General features: G+C 50.2%; 1 protein-coding gene across 1 annotated transcript in view; it reads left to right on the forward strand.

Annotated features, from left to right (window-relative positions):
- The window catches only part of dgat2 (diacylglycerol O-acyltransferase 2), a 47,801-nt gene extending 28,033 nt beyond the window's left edge, over window positions 1–19,768 (forward strand). The window contains exons 5-8 of the mRNA XM_055637556.1: window positions 4,808–5,012; window positions 14,038–14,212; window positions 17,740–17,942; window positions 19,547–19,768. Of these exons, the coding sequence (XP_055493531.1) occupies window positions 4,808–5,012; window positions 14,038–14,212; window positions 17,740–17,942; window positions 19,547–19,701 (738 nt within the window). The 3' untranslated portion in view covers window positions 19,702–19,768. The remainder of the gene's footprint in view (window positions 1–4,807; window positions 5,013–14,037; window positions 14,213–17,739; window positions 17,943–19,546) is intronic.
- Window positions 19,769–20,491: the final 723 nt, after the last annotated feature.

Consider the following 20,491-nt stretch of genomic DNA (forward strand, 5'->3'; position numbering starts at 1 on the left):
CTTTCCTACCCACATTGGGGACAATTTACAATATTACTGGAGCCAATTAGCTTACAAATCTGTTCGTCTTTTGGAGTGTGGGAGGAAACCGGAGCACCCGGAGAAAAGCCACGCAGGTCAGAGAGAGAACGTGCAAACTCCGTACAGACAGCACCGTAGTGGGTATTGTACCAGGGTGTCTGGCGCTGTGAGGCAGCAGCTCTACCCGCATGCCGCCCCACATTATAAAGAATGTGTATGAAAGTAGATTCCAACAATGGGTGCAGAGGTCGGGTAACGTGGCAGTGATCAGGTTATCTGGTGCTTCAAGCTTGTCACCCTTGTAAACTGTCTTTATCAGGTGAGACGTTAACCTGATAAGGCTGCTGACACAGGGTGGCACGGTGGTAGAGTCGCAGCCTCACAACGCCAGGTTCGATCCCGGCTACGGGCGCTGTCTGTACGGTGTTTGCACGTTCTCCCCGTGACCCGCGTGGGTTTTCTCCGAGATCTTCGGTTTCCTCCCACACTCCACAAAGATGTGCAGGTTTGTAGGCTAATTGTCTTGGTGTAAATGTGTAAGGTTGTCCCGAGTGTGTGTGTAGGGTAGTGTTGGTGTGCGGGGATCGCTGGTCGGCGCGGACCCGGTGGGCCAAAGGGCCTGTTTCCGCGCTGTATGTCTAAACTGAACTAAGAAACTAAACTGAGATGCCAAGCAGCAAGATACTGGGCCAGAAGATAATGAGCGATCATTGATAGCAGCTGATGGACTTTGCCTTAATTGCCATCGAGTCACCTCTAAGGAATATCCTGCCCTGGTGTCAATGATTCTGCTATGACGGCCCGTGCTGGTGTCTACGTGAGGCAGAGCTGTCGAATCGACAGTGCCTCCTGTGTGTCTCTTATCTGGCCCTTTTTACAATGTTTACTCGGTAATTAGAGTAGAAATAGCTGATGGGGCACAACTTGAATCTAAACCAAACATCTGCCTTGACACGTAGCTGGCCAGAGTCCCAGTTACCTTAATCGGTCTGAAGAAGGGCCTCGACCCGAAACGTCACCCATCCCTTCTCTCCAGAGATCCCGCTGAGTTACTCCAGCTTTGATTGACCCTACACTTGGTATGCATCTGAGCTTGGATTGTGGACAATACATATAGGCCCTTTGGCCCAACTTGCCCACGCCGACCAACATGCCCCACCTACACTAGTCCCACTGTCTGCGTTTGACCCATATTCTTCCAAACCTGTCCTTTCCATGTACCTCTCCGAATGTTTCTTAAACGTTGCAATACTTCCCCTGCCTCAACTACCCCTTCCTGCAGCTTGTTCCATCCACCCATATATGTTCTAAATTTAGCAATAATTTACAGTTAGACATAAAATTCTGGGGTGACTCTATAGACAATAGGTGCAGGAGTAGGCCATTTGGCCCTTTGAGCCAGCACCGCCATTCCATGTGATCATGGCTGATCATTCTCAATCAGTACCCCGTTCCTGCCTTCTCCCCATAGCTCCTGAGTCCACTATCTTTAAGAGCCCTATCTAGCTCTCTCTTGAAATTATCCAGAGAACCGGCCTCCTCGGCCTCTGAGGCAGAGAATTCCACAGACTCACCGCTCTCTGTGTGAAAAAGTGTTTCCTCATCTCCGTTCTAAATGGCTTACCCCTTATTCTTAAACTGTGGCCCCTGGTTCTGGACTCCCCCAACATCGGGAACATGTTTCCTGCCTCTAGCATGTCCAAACCCTTAATAATCTTATGTTTCAATAAGATTGCCTCTCATCCTTCTAAACTCCAGAGTATACAAGCCCAGCTGCTCCATTCTCTCAGCACATGACAGTCCCGCCATCCTTGTAAACCTACGCTGCACTCCCTCAATAGCAAGAATGTCCTTCCTCCAATTAGGGGACCAAAACTGCACACAATACTCCAGGTGTGGTCTCACTAGGGCCCTGTACAACTGCAGCAGGACCTCTTTGCTCTGCCATTTGATCACATTAGGTAACATTTGGAGTATTGTGTGTAATGTTGGTCACCATATAACTTAAAGGATAAGGGGGCTTTGAAGAGGTGCAGAAGTGATTTGCCAAGACATTCCCTGTATTGGAGTGTATCAGCAATAGTTTCTGTTCATAAATAATATGAGCAGAATTAGGCCCATTCGGCCCATCAAGTCCCACTCCGCCATTCAATCATGGCTGATCTATCTCTCCCTATCAACCCCGTTCTTCTTGGTTCTTGGTTTCCTGGTTTCTTGGTCCTCTTGGTTGAGGGGGCTGGGGGTGAGGGGGAGGGGTTGGGGGAAGGGGTAGGGGGGGTTGGGGAGGGGGTGGGGTTGGGGGAGGAGGGTGAGGGGGGAATATCTGTTCACCCTCGGATTATCTTTAAGCGGCCTGTACTGGACTTTACCTTGCATTAAATGTTATTCCCTTTATCCTATATCTATACACTGTGGACGGCTCGATTGTAATCATGTGGAGAGGATGTTTCCACTAGTGGGAGAGTCGAGTACCTCAAAATTAAAGGACGTTCCTTTAGGACGTTCCTTTAGGAGATGAGGTGGAATGAGGTGTTCCCGATGTTGTGGAAGTCCAGGACAAGGGGTCACAGTTTAAGGATAAGGGGGAAATCCTTTAGGACCGAGATGAGGAAAACATTTTTCACACAGAGTGTGGTGAATCTCTGGAATTCTCTGCCACAGAGGGTAGTTGAGGCCAGTTCTTTGGCTATATTTAAGAGGGAGTTAGATGTGGCCCTTGTGGCTAAGGGGATCAGGGGGTATGGAGAGAAGGCAGGATACTGAATTGGATGATCAGCCATGACCATATTGAATGGCGGTGCAGGCTCGAAGGTGCAGGCTCCTGCACCTATTTTCTATGTTTCTATGAATTTCTTTAGTCAGAGTGCAGTGAATCTGTGGAATTCTTTGCCACAGAGGGCTGTGGATATTTTTAAGGCAGAGACAGATGGATTCTTGATTAGTGCGGGTGTCTGGGGTAATGGGGAGAAGGCAGGAGAATGGGGTTAGGAGGGAGAGATAGATCAGCCATGATTGGATGGCGGAGTAGGCTTGATAGACCGAATGACCTAATTCTGCTCCTATCATTTGTGAACTAATGCATCGTCTATCTGCTGACTAGTTAGTACGCAGCAAAGAGCTTTTCACTGTACCTCTGTGCATGTGACAATAAACTAAATTGAACCATACACGAGCCAGGTCGACAAAAATGCTGGAGAAACTCAGCGGGTGAAGGAAATAGGCAACGACCTCTGGCTCGATCTATTTCCTTCGCTCCGTAGATGCTGCCTCACCCGCTGAGTTCCTCCAGCACTTTTGTCTACCTTCGATTTTCCAGCATCTGCAGCTCCTTCTTAAACATACACGAGCCACATGCGTTCTCCTGAAGAATGGAAGATTCATCATTCTGTAGCTTTGCCCGAGTGCGTCTCTGCCAACAGTGGTGAAAATTATCAGGAGCTTTTGCAATTGCAAGTTAAACTCTGCCCCTCGTTGTTGCAATTGGCGCTGGTTATTCTTGTCTGACATTCTCTCCGACATTGCAAACTTGGCCTTGAGTTCCAAAACTCGACAGATTCCATTTTCAGGGAATCTAACAGCAAATAGTTACTGTACTGTCTGTGTAAACACTCTGGCCAATTTACAGGCTGGGACTGGCGGGTCACTTCTGCCCCTTGACCAAATAGTAATTGGCATTGGAAATGGGGGGGTGAGGGGGAGGGGGAGGGAGAGGGACAGGGACAGAGTTAGAGTCCGGCAAAGACCAATTAAAAATAGTCCGAGGGTCTCCAATGAGGCAGAGGAGAGGTCAGGACCGCTCTCTAGTTGGTGAGAGGATGGTTCAGTTTAGTTTAGAGACACCGATACAGCATGGAAAGAGGCCCTTCGGCCCACTGAGTCCGCGCCGAACATACAATACACAATAGGTGCAGGAGTAGGCCATTCGGCCCTTCGAGCCAGCACCGCCATTCAATGTGATCATGGCTGATCATCCCCAATCAGTACCCAGTTCCTGCCTTCTCCGCTTATCCCCTGACTCCACTATTTTTAAGAGCCCTCTTGAAAGTATCCAGAGAACCTGCCTCCACCAGAGAATTCCACAGATTCACAACTCTCTGTGAGAAAAAGTGTTTCCGCATCTGCGTTCTAAATGGCTTGCCCCTTATTCTTAAATAATCAGGCCATTCAGCCCATCAATGCTGCTCCGCCATTCAATCATGGCCGATCTCTCTCCCTCCGAACCCCATTCTCCTGCCTTCTCACCGTAGGGGTTCAAGAATCTATCTATCTCTGCCTTCAAAACATCCACTGACTTGGCCTCCACAGCCGTCTGGCAGAGAATTCCACAGATTCACCGCCCTCCGACAAAATAAATTCCTCCTTACCTTCTTCCTAAAGGAACGTCCTTTAATTCTGAGGCCGTGCCCTCTGGTCCTAGACTCTCCCACTAGTGGAAACATCCTCTCCACATCCACTCTGTCCAAGCCTTTCAAGCAGTTCATACTATTTGCCATTTGTGGAGTAGACAATAGGGGCAGGAGTAGGCCATTCGGCCCTTCGAGCCAGCACCGCCATTCAATGCGACCATGGCTGATCATCCCCAATCAGTACCCCGTTCCTGCCTTCTCCCCATATCCCCTGACTCCGCTATCTTTAAGAGCCCCATCTAGCTCTCTCTTGAAAGTATCCAGAGAACCGGCCTCCACCGCCCTCTGAGGCAGAGAATTCCACAGACTCACAACTCTCTGTGTGACAAAGAGTATCTGATGCTTGCTGATGTTTTTGGTTTGACTCTCTCCCGTTGCAGCTGATAAAGACACACAGTCTCGCCCCCACACGGAACTATATATTCGGCTACCACCCTCACGGCATCTTCTGCTTCAGTGCCTTTTGCAACTTCGGGACCGAGGCCACGGGATTCTCCAAGAAGTTTCCAGGGATCCGGCCTTCCCTAGCCACGCTGGCCGGAAACTTCCGGCTGCCGATCCTGCGGGATTACCTGATGAGCGGTGGTGAGTGGCCTTCCTGACACGCGCGCACGCACACGCATATATAGTGGAGTTCCTTCAACACCAACCCAACCCTACCCCTTCCGTCGCTCCACGTTCGGCAAGGCCAGCAGCGTAACCAAGGACCAGTCTCACCCCACGGCCACTCCCTCTTCTCCCCTCTCCCATCGGGCAAGAGGTACAGAAGTGTGAAAACCAACGGACACACACCTCCAGATTCAGGGGCAGTTTCTTCCCAGCTGTCGTCAGGAAACTAAACCATCCTACCACAACCAATAGACAATAGGTGCGGGCGTAGGCCATTCAGCCCATCGAGCCAGCACCGCCATTCACTGTGATCATGGCTGATCATCCTCCATCAGTACCCTGTTCCTGCCTTCTCCCCATATCCCCTGACTCCGCTATTTTTAAGAGCCCTATCTAGCTCTCTCTTGAAAGTATCCAGAGAACCTGCCTCCACCACCCTAATGGCGGAGGCAGAGAATTCCACTAGAGAGTGGTCCCGACCTCCCATCTACCTCATTGGTGACCCTCGGACAATCCTATTGACTGGCTTCACCTTGCAGTAAACGTTATTCCCTTATCATGTATCTGTACACTGTGGACGGCTCGATTGTAATCATGTATTGTCTTTCCGCTGACTGGTTAGCGCGCAACAAAAGCTTTTCACTGTACCTCGGTACACATGACAATAGACTGATATTTTTACGGCAAAGATGAATAGATTCTGGATTAGGGCAGGTGTCGGGTGCTCTGAGGAGAAGGCAAGAGAATGGGGTTGAGAGGGAAAGGTAGATCAGCCATGATTGAATAGTGTAGGCTTAATGGGCCGAATGGCCAAATCCTCCTCCATTAATTATGAATATGAACATTATCAATATCATCAGATTGGCTCATGAAGTCAATCCACAATGTCTTTCCTCACCATTCTCTTATCTACCGTCACATGATCTATATGCCTCCATATCCATGTGCCAAAAGTCTCATAAAAGTTGAGTATAGGAGCAAAGAGGTCCTTCTGTAGTTGTACAGGGCCCCAGTGAGACCACATCTGGAGTATTGTGTGCGGTTTTGGTCCCTTAATTTGAGGAAGGACATTCTTGCTATTGAGGGAGTGCAGCGTAGGTTCACCAGGTTAATTCCCGGGATGGCGGGACTGTCATAAGCTGAGAGAATGGAGCGGCTGGGCTTGTACACTCTGGAGTTTAGAAGGATGAGAGGGAATCTTATAGAAACATATAAGATTGTTAAGGGTTTGGACATGCTAGAGATAGGAAACGTGTTCCTGATGTTGGGGGAGTCCAGAACCAGGGACCACAGTTTAAGAATTAGGGGTAAGCCATTTGGAACGGAGATGAAGAAACACTTTTTTCACTCAGAGTTGTGTCTGTGGAATTCTCTGCCTCGGAGGGCTGTGGAGGCCGGTTCTCTGGATGCTTTCAAGAGAGAGCTAGATAAGGTTCTTAAAGATAGCGGAGTCACGGGATATGGGGAGAAGGCAGGAACGGGGTACTGATTGGGGATGATCAGCCATGATCACATTGATCATGGCTGGCGGTGCAGGCTCGAAGGGCTGAATGGCCTCCTCCTGCACCTATTGTCTATTGTCTATGCTGAATATTCTCTTATCTACCTTCACATGACCTATCTGCCTCCATATCCATGGGCCTATCCAACAATGTTCATGGGTTATTGCGGTAGATTTAAGTCATCCAATCAAGGCTGATCTACCTCTCCCTCTCAACCCCATTCTCCTGCCTTCTCCCCATAACCCCTGACACCTGTACGGATCAAGAATCTAGCAATAGACAATAGGTGCAGGAGTAGGTCATTTGGCCCTTCGAGCCATCACCGCCATTCAATGTGATCATGGCTGATCGTCCACAATCAGTATTTAAGAAGGAACTGCAGATGCTGGAAAATCGAAGGTAGACAAAAGTGCTGGAGAAACTCAGCGGGTGCAGCAGCATCTATGGAGCGAAGGAAATGGGCAACGTTTCGGCCCGAAACGTTGCCTATTTCCTTCGCTCCATGGATGCTGCTGCACCCGCTGAGTTTCTCCAGCACCTTTGCTACCATCCCCAATCAGTACCCCGTTCTTGCCTTCTCCCCATATCCCCTGACTCCGCTATCTTTAAGAATCTTATCTAGCTCTCTCTTGAAAGTATCCAGAGAACCGGACTCCAGCGACCTCTCAAGCAGAGAATTCCACAGACTCGCAACTCTCTGTGAGAAAAAGTGTTCCCTCATCTCCGTTCTAAATGGCTTACTCCTTATTCTTAAACTGTTGGAACCCTTGGTTTCTTTGCCTTAAAATATTCATTTAGTTGGTTCCCACAGCCTTCAGTGGCAATGAATCCCACAGATAAAGAAATTCCTCCTCATCTCCTTTCAAAAAGTACGCCCTTTGATTCTGAGGCTGTGCCCTCTTGTCCTAGACTCTCCCACTAGTGGAAACATCCTCTCCACATCCACTCTATCCAGGCCTTTCACCATATAACCATATAAAAATTACAGCACGCAAACAGACCATCTCGACCCTTCTAGTCCGTGCCAAACACGTATTCTCCCCTAGTCCCATCTACCTGCGCTCAGACCATAACCCTCCATTCCTTTCCCGTCCATATAACTATCCAAATTATTTTTAAATGATAAAAACGAACCTGCCTCCACCACTTCCACTGGAAGCTCATTCCACACCGCTACCACTCTGTGAGTAAAGAAGTTCCCCCTCATGTTACCCCTAAACTTCTGTCCTTTAATTCTCAAGTCGTGTCCCCTTGTTTGAATCTTCCCTACTCTCAGTGGGAAAAGCTTTTCCACATCAACTCTGTCTATCCCTCTCATCATTTTAAAGACCTCTATCAAGTCCCCCCTTAACCTTCTGCGCTCCAAAGAATAAAGCCCTAACTTGTTCAACCTTTCTCTGTAACTTAGTTGCTGAAACCCAGGCAACATTCTAGTAAATCTCCTCTGTACTCTCTCTAAATTTCAATGAGGTTAAATTTCAATGAGGTTCCCACCTCATCCTTGTAAACTCCAGCGAGTACAGGCCCAGTGCCGTCAAACGCTCATCGTATGTTAACCCACTCATTCCTGGGATCCTTCTTGTAAACCTCCTCTGGACCCTCTCCAGAGCCAGCACATCCTTCCTGAGATATGGGGCGTCACGGTGGCACGGTAGAGTTGCTGCCTTAGACCCAGGTTCGATCCCGACTACGGGTGCTGTCTTTACGGAGTTAGTACGCTCTCCCCGTGACCACATGAGGTTTTCCCCCAAGATCTTCAGTTTCCTCCCACACTCCAAAGACGTACAGGTTTGCAGGCAAATTGGCTTTGGTAAAATTGTAAAATGTCGCTAGTGTGTGTTGGATAGTGTTAGTGTGTGGGGTGATCGCTGGTCGGCGTGGACTCGGTGGGCCGAAGGGCCTGTTTCCGTGCTATTTCTCTAAACTAAACTAAACATAGCTGCTCGTAACACTCCAAATGCGATCTGACCGGTATTTAGTTCAGAGATGCAGTGCGGAAACAGGCCTTTCGGCCCACTAAGTCTGCCCCGCATGCTAACCCTATCCTACACAGAGTAAGGATGAGTTTACATTCACACCAAGCCAATTAACCTACAAACCCAAGATAGACACAAAAAGCTACAGCTGTGGAGAGAAGGAATGGGTGATGTTTCGGGTCTGAAGAAGGGTCTGGATCTGAAACGTCACCCATTCCTTCTCCCCAGAGATGCTGCCTGCCCCGCTGAGTTACTCCAGCTTTTTGTGTATATCTTCGGTTTAAACCAGCATCTGCAGTTCCTTCCTACGCAACCTACAGACCTGCACGTCTTTGGAGGGTGGGAGGAAACCGAAGATCTCGGCGAAAACCCACGCAGGTCACGGGGAGAACATGCGAACTTCTTCTCGTGCACAGCCAAAAGATGGAGGATGACTTGTTCTATTTGATCTTATTTGATGGTGCACGCCGGGTTGATTGCATTCGTCGATTCAGGGCGGACCACGTGAAGGTTGCAATCTCCCACTCCGTACAGACAGCGCCCGTAGTCGGGATGGAACCCGGGTCTTTGGCGCTGTGAGGCAGCAACTCTACCGCCGTGCCGACTCGGAATTACGTCCGTGCCTTTTTTCCTACCGCTGTTCTGTCAGAGTCAGCACCAACTTTGCTCCTGGCACGGGTACATTGCTAATCTAATCGGATCGGAGACATCCCTATGCTGCACCACAGATAGACTGCATTAAACATGTTGGTACTTTGCACCCTACACGATATGTCCAGCTATCACACATCTTATCACATCCCTGAGAAAAAATACTCAACTACATTCTGCACTTTGTATCTTCCCCGTTGCTCTATTTATTACTGAGTTTGACTGAGAAACATAGAAAATAGGTGCAGGAGGAGGCCATTCAGCCCTTCGAGCCAGCAACGCCATTCATTGTGATCATGGCTGATCGTTCCCAATCAATAACCCGTGCCTGCCTTCTCCCCATATCCCTTGATGCCACTAGCCCCTAGAGCTCTATCTAAATCTCTTTTAAATCCATCTAGTGATTTGGCCTCCACAGCCCTCTGTGGCAGGGAATTCCATTAATTCACAAAAGTTTTTTCTCACCTCAGACTTAAATGTCCTCCCCTTTGTGCTCTAAGACTGTGGCCCCTGGTTCTGGACTCGCCCAATATTGGGAACATTTTTCCCGCATCTAGCTTGTCCAGTCCTTTTATAATTGTATATGCTTCTATAAGATATACACACACACCACACACACACGTTCGATCCTGACCTCTGGTGCTGTCTGTGTGGAGTTTGCACGTTCTCCTTGTGACCTCAGTAAAATTGCCCCCTAGCATGTTGAGAATGGATGCAAAAATGAGATATTAATGTTGGGGCCCATTGGCAATAACCAACCTGATCTCCCCGGTGGCTCAGCACTTCAATTCCCCCTCCCATTCCATATCCGACCTTTCTGTCCTGGGCCTCCTCCATGGCCAAAGTGAGTCCCACCGCAAATTGGAGGAGCAGCACCTCGTATTTCGCTTGGGTAGTTTACACCCCAGCGGTATGAACATTGACTTCTCCAATTTCAGGTAGTCCCTGCTTTCTCCCTCCTTCCCCTCCCCTTCCCAACTCTCCCACAGCCCACTGTCTCCACCTCTTCCTTTCCTTCTTCCCGCCCCCCCCACATCAGTCTGAAGAAGGGTCTCCACCCGAAACGTCGCCTATTCCTTCGCTCCATAGATGCTGCCTCACCCACTGAGTTTCTCCAGCATTTTTGTCTTCCATGGAATTGGTGTGATGAATGGTCGCTGTACGGCAGTAACTCGACCTATGCCCCACCGTGACAGCTGTAAATCTCTACTCCGATAGAAACATTTTTTACTTTAACTATGATACCTCATTGGTGACCCACAGACTATCCTTGATCGGACTTTGCTGGCTTTACCTTGCACTAAACGTTATTCCCTTATCATGTATCTCTACACTGTAAATGGCTCGATTGTAATCATGTATAGTCTTTCCGCTGACTGGTTAGCGCGCAACAAAAGCTTTTCACTGTACCTTGGTACACGTGACAATAAACTAAACCGAACTCATTGAGTCCGAGTCGTATAGCACAGAAACGGGGCCCGTCGGCCAAATTGGTCCATGCTGAGTAAGACACTTTAGAAGGATGAGAGGGTATCTCATTGAAATATATAAGGTGCTTGGACATGCTGGAGGCAGGAAACATTTTCCTGATGTTGGGGGAGTCCAGAAACAGGGGTCACACACAGTTTAAGAATAAGGAGTAAGCCATTTAGAACGGAGATGAGGAAACACTTTTTCTCACAGAGAGTGGTGAGTCTGTGGAATTCTCTGCCTCAGAGGGCGGTGGAGGCTGATTCTTTGGATACTTTCAAGAGAGAGCTAGATAGGGCTCTTAAAAATAGCGGAGTCAGGGGATATGGGGAGAAGGCAGGAACGGGGTACTGATTGGGGATGATCAGCCATGATCACATTGAATGGCGGTGCTGGCTCGAAGGGCCGAATGGCCTCCTCCTGCACCTATTGTCTATTGTCTATTGCCCCATCTAAGCAAGTCCCATCTGCCTGCATTTAGTCCTTATTCCTCTCAACCATTCCAGGCGCATGGTGGCGCGTTAGTAGAGTTGCTGCCTCACAGCGCCGGAGACCCGGGTTCGATCCCGACTATGGGCGCTGTCTCTACGGAGTGTGTACGTTCTCCCCGTGACCTGCGTGGGTTTTCCCCGGGTGCTCCGGTTTCCTCCCACACTCCAAAGATGTGCGGGTTTGTAGGTTAATTGGCTTCTGTAAAATTGTTGTTTGCTCCTAGCGTGCAGTGTGTGCGAATGTAATTGGGATCGCTGGCCGGTGCAGAATTCCGCACTGTGTCTTTACACTAAACTGAAGTGTCTTTTAAATATGATAGTACCTGTTCCAACTGCCTTCTCTGGCAGCTCGTTCCATATACCCACCACCCTCTGTGTGGAAAAAATTGCCCCTCGGGTTCTTATTAAACCCCCCCCCCCACCTTAAACGCACATCCTCATAAGTCTTCATAAACTCTGCTTCTTCATAAGTTTGTGGTCATAAGTGATAGGAGCAGAATTTGGCCCATCAAGTCTACTCTGCCCTTCAATCATGGCTGATCTACTTGTCCCTCTCAACTGCATTATAGACAATAGGTGCAGGAGTAGGCCATTCGAGCCAGCACCGCCATTCAATGTGATCATGGCTGATCATCCCCAATCCAGTACCCCGTTCCTGCCTTCTCCCCATATCCCCTGACTCTGCTATTTTTAAGAGCCCTGTCTAGCTCTCTCTTGAAAGTATCCAGAGAACCGGCCTCCACCGAGGCAGAGAATTCCACAGACTCACAACTCTCTGTGTGAAAAAGTGTTTCCTCGTCTCCGTTCTAAATGGCTCACTCCTTATTCTTAAACTGTGGCCCCTGGTTTTGAACATCCTTTATGTGTATCACTTGCGGATCATAGGGTTCTATAGTTTAAAATTTAGATCAGGGTCCTGCCTACTCCCCGTAACCCCCGACACCCGTACTAATCAAGTATCTGTCAATCTACCCTTTAAAATACCCAATGTCCTTGGCCTCCACCACTGTCTGTGGCAATGAATTCCACAGATTCACCACCCTCTGGCTAAAGAAATTCCTCCTCGTCTCCTTTCTAAATGTACGTCCTTTTGTTCTGAGTCTGTGCCCTCTGGTCCTAGACTCTCTAACTAGTGGAAACATCCTCTCCACATCCACTCTTTTCAAGGCCTTTCTCTATTCGGTATGTTTTAATGAGATCTCCCCTCAGTGAGATACTCTGCCCTGGGTATAAAACTCTTCCTTCTTCTTGCGTATGGCATGCACAGCCTATAGGGCCTGTCCCACGAGCATGCGACTCCATGCGGCAAGCGCGACCTAAAGGGCCTGCCCCACGAGCATGCGCCTGCATGCGGCAAGCGCGACCAAACCAGAAGCGGGGGCCACGCGGAGGTTGGGTGAGTGACATGAAGTTCGAGGAAGTTCATGCGTGATGTACAGCGTCGAGGCGGTGCGTATGGCGTCGAGGCGGCTGCGGGCCGGCAGGCCGTTGCCGCGCGGAATTTTTGAACACGTTCAGTTTTTCGGAGCCCCGCGCAATGTCGGGACCAGCTCCGCACAACTCCATATGGCTCCGGCAATCGAAGTGGGCCCGGCCCCGCGAGGCCGTACGGCTCAAGCGACCACGTTGGGTCGTGCTTGCCGCATGGAGTCGCATGCTGGTGGGACCGGCCCTTTAGGTCGTGCTTGCCGCATGGAGTCGCATGCTGGTGGGACAGGCCCTTTAGGTCGTGCATGCCGCATGGAGTCGCATGCTCGTGGGACAGGCACTTTAAGTTGTAGGACAACTTGTTCTATTTGATCTTATTTGATTGTGTACACCTGGTTGATTGCATTCGTCGGAGCAGGTCGGACAACGTGAAGGTTGCAATCTCCCACTCCAGACTCTTCCTGAGTCTTGTAGATTCTCATTGTCTGCAACTCATTTTCCCCCCAGCCCACAGCCAACAATGGTCTGTTTTATTTCACTTTTAACTTTTCGTAAAAATGTACAAAAATCGTTACTTTTTTTTTGGGTATCTTTCATTCATTTGTTCTATATCTCTGTATCACCATCTAAATAGACAATGGGTGCAGGTGCCACTCGGCCCCTCGGGCCATTCAATGTGATCATGGCTGATCATCCCCAATCAGTACCCCGTTCCTGCCTTCTCCCCATATCCCCTGACTCCGCTATCTTTAAAGAGCCCTATCTAGCTCTCTCTTGAAAGTATCCAGAGAACCGGCATCCACCGCCCTCTGAGGCAGAGGATTCCACAGACTCACCACTCTCTGTGAGAAAAGGTGTTTCCTCGTCTCCGTTCTAAATGGCTTACCCCTTATTCTTAAACTGTGTGGGGCCCCTGGTTCTGGACTCCCACCCCCCTGACTCTCGTTTCCCTCTCCCATTGACTCTCAGTCTGGAGAAGGGTCTCGAGCCGTCCCTCCTCTCCAGAGATGCACCCCCTCCACATACACCTGGATCTCCTGCCATCAAGCAAGAGATATCGAAGCATCAAAGCCCGGACTACAAGACTGCTAAACAGCTTCCTACCACAGGCTGTGAGGCTGCTAAACAGTCACTCTGTACTCACAGTCACTTGATTCTGCGGCTGGCACGGACACTTTAATAACTGGCACTGGCCACTCAAATCAGCCGCCCCGGACATTTTTTATGATTGGTTTATTGTATTTTAACATTGTGTTTTTACCTGCTTTTAACTATTTATACTGTTCCATCAGGGACTGGATTGGTTTTTAGTGTTATTATGTGTGAAATGTTTTAAATTTCATGTGCGACGCTCCGCTATTCACTGGGAAACGTCTTTTCATTTTGCACTGTACTTGTTGCTTGCAAGATGACAATAAAGGTTGATTGATTGATTGATTATGCTGCCTGTCCCGCTGAGTTTTTTTTTGCTCTGTCTGTCCAGGCATCTTCCCGGTGACCAGGGACGCCATTGACTACCTGCTGTCCAAGAACGGAAACGGCAACGCGGTGATCATCGTGATTGGCGGGGCGGCGGAGTCGCTGGAGTGCAGCCCGGGTAGTAACGTGGTGACCCTCAGTAAACGCAAGGGGTTCGTGAAGATCGCTCTGCAGAATGGGTAAGGCCACTATCCCAACTTGCTCACACCTGCCAACAATGTCCCAGCTACACCAGTCCCACCTGCCCGCGCTTGGTCCATATCCCTCCAAACCTGTCCTATCCATGTTCCTGTCTAACTGTTTCTTAAACGTTGGGATAGTCCCTGCCTCAACTACCTCCTCTGGCAGCTTGTTCCATACACCCACCACCCTCTGTGTGTGAAAACGTTACCCCTCAGATTCCTATTAAATCTTTCCCCCTTCACCTTGAACCTGTGTCCTCTGGTCCTCGATTCCCCTACTCTGGGCGAGAGACTGTATACCTTCCCGATCGATTCCTCTCCTACACACAGAGATTGGTTGTTGTTGTTGTAGTTATCTTGTTCGGCACTGACGTTATGGGTCAGTCACATCAATTAATATTTTTCAGTTTCAGTTTAGTTTATTGTCACGTGTACTGAGGTACAGTGAAAAGCTTTTGTTGCGTGCTAACCAGTCAGCGGAAAGACAATACAAGGTTACAATTGAGCCAATTGAGCCATTCAGCACTCAACTCCCCTCCCATTCCCAATCTGACCTTTCTGTCCTGGGCCTCCTCCATGGCCAGAGTGAGTCCCACTGCAAATTGGAGGAGCAGCACCTCATATTCCGCTTGGGTAGTTTACACCCCAGCGGTATGAACATTGACTTCTCCAATTTCAGGTAGTCCCTTGCTTCCTCCCTCCTTCCCCTCCCCTTCCCAGCTCCCCCCCACAGCCCACTGTCTCCGCCTCTTCCTTTCTTCTTCCCGTTTGCCCCCCACACCGCCACATCAGTCCGAAGAAAGGTCTCAACCCGAAACGTCACCTATTCCTTCGCTCCATAGATGCTGGCTCACCCGCTGAGTTTCTCCAGCATTTTTGTCTACCTTCGATTTTTCCAGCATCTGCAGTTCCTTCTGAAAATCTCTGACTATCCTTCATCGGACTTTGCTGGCTTGCCCTACCACGAAACGTTATTCCCTCATCATGTTTCTAAACACTGTGGACGGCTCGATTGTAATCATGCTTTTCACTGTACCTCTGTGCTTGTGACATTAAACTAACCTTGCGCTGGCTGCTCTATGTCGGCCTGTCTGATCTTCCCCCCCCCTGCGTATGTTTGGGTGAAGTCTAGTCCAGGTGTACGGATTATGACAAAAGGTCATAAGGAATCGTAGAATTGGGCCATTCAGCCCATCAAGTCTACTCCGCCATTCAATAATGGCCGATCTATCTCTCCCAACCCCATTCTCCTGCCTTTTCCCCACAACCTCTGACACCCCGTACTAATCAAGAATCTATCTATCTCTGCCTTACCTGACTTGGCCTTCTGTGGCAAAGTATTCCGCAGATTCACCACCCTCTGACCGAAGGTCGTGCAGGAAGGAACTGCGGAGGGTAGTGTACACCTTCTTCGGACTGAAGAAGGGTCTCGACCCGAAATGTCACCCATTCCTTCTCTCCAGAGATGCTGCCTGTCCCGCTGAGTTACTCCAGGGTTTTGTGTCTATATTCATAGATTCAATGATGCTTTCATTGTCACATGCAAAATAAATCCAGTTCATTCCAGTAAGATAGTGCCATTCCCGAGGAGGGGGGGCGGGTATATGGAAAGAGCTGCCGGAGGAGGCAGCTGAGGCGGGCACGGAAATCTACATTTCTTGGCGGGCACATGCGCGCATGCGCGCACACACGCAAGACTTCGGCCGTGGGCCCCGTGGACGGTAACATCGGGATCTGACCGACACCGAACTTCGTCCGCCCCGAATCGTGGAGCTTGAATCGGCCTGTTCGAGGGGCCTTTCATCGCCCGGCGGGGGCTTCAACATCGGGAGCCTCGATCGCCTCGATGCAGCGGTTTGATTTTAAGCCGCACAGGGCGACGAAAGGCCCCGCGAACGGTTAGAAAGCGTCTGATAAAGTCCGGATTACAAAACATGCGATGGATTTTCCCCCACCTCTCAAAGCGTGGGGGGCGGGGACATGTCCCCCGGTACCCCCCCAGGATTTCCACCCCTGAGTTGAGGCAGATACTATCGCAAAGTTTGAGGAACATTGGACAGGTACATGGATAGCACAGGTTTAGAGGGAAATGGGCCAAACATATGCAGGCGGGGCTAGTGTAGATGTGGGGGCATGTTGGTCGGTGTGGGCAAGTTGGGCCGATGGACCCGGTTCCTCACTGTATCACTCTATGACTCTATTCCCGATTAGCAAAGTGTACATAAGTAGTTTTCTGAGGCCGCATGTAAGAGGCGCCAGGTTTTTGGCACCATTTTCAAAGCCAGAGCGTTCAATCGGATGCAGCACAGACATTGTGGGCCGAAGGGCCTGTATCGATGCTGTGCTCATTGCAATGATTCAATGATACTTCATTGTCATGAACCTGGATACAGTGAATGTTTTTTTGGGGGGGGTTTTTGGTTAAAATAAAATTGGGTAAAATCACGCAGCAGATTTTGGAACGATTCCATTTCACAAAAATGATGACCCAATATTCAGAAGCAGGAGTAATGGATATCAAAGATCGTGGGGGGAATACAATATACAGATGAGGGTGCAGGTACTTTACCCAGGTCGGGGAAATCAAGAACCATAGATTAGTTTTTGTTTAGAGGTACAGCGCGGAAACAGGCCCTTCGGCCCACCGAGTCCGCGCCGACCAGCGATCCCCGCACATTAACGCTATCCTACACACACACACACACACACACACACACACACACACACACACACACACACACACACACACACACACACACACACACACACACACACACACACACACACACACACACACACACACACACACACACACACACACTAGGGACGACTTGCATTTATACCAAGCCAATTAGACCAAAACGCCTGCACGTCTATGGGAGTGTGGGAGGAAACGGGAGCACCCGGAGAAAACCCACGGGGAGAACGGACAAACTCCGTACAGACAGCACCCGTGGTCGGGATCGAACCCGAGTCTCTGGCGCTGTGAGGCATCAACTCCAGCGCTGCGCCACCGTGCCGCTCTCATTGGTTCGAGGTGAGAGGGGAAAGATTTAATAGGAACATGAGGGGCAACTTATTTTTTTACACAAAGGGTGGTGGGTGTATGGAACGAGCTGTCGGAGGAGATAATGAGGCAGGTTTATTACTGTGTAAATATATATTTTGTTGCATGCTATCCAGTCAGCGGAAAGACTGTACATTAATGCAATCAACCTGGGGGGGGTGTGGGCTGGGGGGGGGCGGTGTGGGCTGGGGCCGGTGTGCTATGGTGTGAGTGCGGGGATCGCTGGTCGGCGCGGACTCGGTGGGCCGTAGGACCTGTTTCCGCGCTGTATCTCTAAACTAAACTGAAAACAATGCAACGTAGACACAAAATGCTGGAGTAACTCAGCGGGACAGGCATCATCTATGGAGAGAAGGAATGGGTGACGTTTCGGGTCGAGACCCTTCTTCAGACACTATCACCCTCTAATGCAGGTGGCATTCTAAATCCTCCCATTTATCTCTCTCTCTCTCTGCAGAGCTGATCTGGTGCCCGTTTACGCTTTCGGGGAGAACGAGGTTTATCAGCAAGTGATCTTCAAGGAGGGCAGCTGGCTGCGGGCCATGCAGAGAAAGTTCCAGAAGCTGATCGGATTCGCTCCCTGCTTCTTCAGAGGCCGTGGTTTCTTCTCCAGTGACTCCCACGGCCTAGTTCCTTACGCAAAGCCCATCAACGCTGTGGGTACGTTTGACTTCCACACCCAATAGACAATTGGTGCAGGAGTAGGCCATTCGGCCCTTCGTGCCAGCACCGCCATTCACTGTGATCATGGCTGAGCAGTGCTGGCTCGAAGGGCCGAATGGCCTACTCCTGCACCTATTGTCTATTGATCATCCACAATCAATACCCCGTTCTTGCCTTTCCCCCCCCCCCCCCCCCCCCCATATCCATATCTTTAACTCTATCTAACTCTCTCTTAGACACTAGACAATAGACAATAGGTGCAGGAGTAGGCCATTCGGCCCTTTGAGCCAGCACCGCCATTCAATGTGATCATGGCTGTTTCCTCCCAATCAGTACCACCCCGTTCCTGCCTGCACCCACCCCATATCCCCTGACTGCTATTTTTAAGAGCTCTCTCTTGAAAGTATCCAGAGATCCTGCCTCCACCGCCCATCTGGGGCAGAGAATTTCACAGACTCACCACTCTCTGTGAGAAAAAGTGTTTCATCGCCTCCGTTCTAAATGGCTGACCCCTTATTCTTAAACTGTGGCCCCTGGTTCTGGATCCCCTACACTCCTGTTGTTTCCTGCCTGTGGCGTGTCCAATCCCTTAATAATCTTATATATTTCTATAAGAAATCCTCTCATCCTTCTAAACTCCAGCGTGTACAAGCCCAGCCGCTCCATTCTCTCAGCATATGACAGTCCCGCCATCCCGGGAATTAACTTTGTAAACCTACGCTGCACTCCCTCAATAGCAAGAATGTCCTTCCTCAAATTAGGGGACCAAAACTGCGCACAATACTCCAGGTGTGGTCTCACTAGGGCCCTGTACAACTGCAGAAGGACCTCTTTGCTCTTATACTCAACTCCTCTTGTTATGAAGGCCAACATGTCATTAACTTTGGTAGAGCTGTCTGCCTTCATTTATACCAAAACTCCAGCGCACCTACTGGAGACAGACACAAAAAGCTGGAGTAACTTGGCGGGACAGGCAGCATCTCTGGAGAGAAGGAATGGGTGATGTTTCGGGTCGAGACCCTTGACACTGAGAGTCAGGAGCAGGAAGCAGAGAGATACGGAAGTGTAAGGTGTGAAAATGAGACATCAAAGGGGAAGAGAGAGCTGGATAGGGCTCTTAAAGATAGCGGTGTCAGGGGATATGGGGAGAAGGCAGGAACGGGGTACTGATTGGGGATGATCAGAGAGAGAAGGTGAGAACAGACTCTACGATGGCCGTGTAGAATTGGACCATCACTGCCTGTGGCAGATTGTGCTTCCTCAGCTGCCGTAGGAAGTACATCCTCTACGATGAGCGTTAATGAATGGGAGTGGGGGGTGCGTGGTCGGTGCGGATTAGATGGGCCGAAGGGCCTGTTTCCATGCTGTATCTCTGAAGTATTTCTGCCGGCTGGTTAACGCGAGCGACAAAATCTTTTCGCTGTGCGCCAGTATACGGGACAAAAGCTAGAGTCTAACGCACCAGCTTGGGGTTCAGATAGAAAGATGGCTCAGCCGGCATCGGAGGTCGGAGCGGAGGTGAAGGGCCGAACTGCCTCATTCTGCCCCTGTGGCTCATGAAGCTAGCAACTTTAACGCCGACACTCTCTTTGTACTTGCAGTCGGGGAACCGATATCTGTGCCAAAAATCGAGAATCCAAGTCGCGAGGAAGTTGATCACTACCATGAAGTCTACAAGCATTCACTACTCAACTTGTTCAATAAGTACAAGACTAAATTTGGCTATTGTGAGTCACACACGTTAGAGGTCATTTGAAATATGGCCTCCTCAGGTCCCACTTGCTGAGAAACCTCCCCCCTCTCTGCAACACCCCCCTCCTCTATCCTCCCCTCTATTCCCCCCCCTCTCCCTCTCCCCCCCCCCTCCCCCTCTACTATTTCCCCCTCTCCCTTCTATTTCCCCCCCTCTCCCTCTATTCCCCCCCCCCTCTCCCTCTATCCCCCCTCTCCCTCTATCCCCCCCCTCTCCCTCTATCCCCCTCTCCCTCTATCCCCCCCCTCTCCCTCTATCCCCCCCCCTCTCCCTCTATCCCCCCCCCCCCCTCTACCCCCCCCCTCTCTATCCCCCCCCCTCCCCCTCTATCCCCCCCCTCCCTCTCTCCCCCCCCTCTCCCTCTATCCCCCCCCCTCTCCCTCTATCCCCCCCTCTCTCCTCCTCCCTATCCCCTATTTCCCCCCTCTCCCTCTATCCCTTCCCCCCTCTCCCTCTATTCCCCTACCCTCTCCCTCTATCCCCCCTCCCTCTATTCTTCCCTCATCCCTTTTTTTTTCCCCCTCTCTCTCCATCCTTCTCTCCCTTCTATCTCTCCTTCCCTCCCTTCCCTCTATCCCCTCCCTTCCCTCTTTTACCCATCTCCCTCTCTTCCCCATCTCTCCCTCTTCCTCCCCCCCTCTCCCTCTTATTTCCCCAACCCCCTCACCCCCTTCCCTCCCCATTCTCTCCCTCTTCCCCCACCCTCTCTCCCTTTTTTTTCCCACCCCCTTCCCTTTCTACTCCTCCCATTCACCTTATCCTCCCCTTTTTCTCCCCTCCTCTTCCCCCCCTC

The sequence above is a fragment of the Leucoraja erinacea genome, chromosome 6 (genome assembly GCF_028641065.1).
Source record: "Leucoraja erinacea ecotype New England chromosome 6, Leri_hhj_1, whole genome shotgun sequence".
NCBI lineage: Eukaryota > Metazoa > Chordata > Chondrichthyes > Rajiformes > Rajidae > Leucoraja > Leucoraja erinaceus.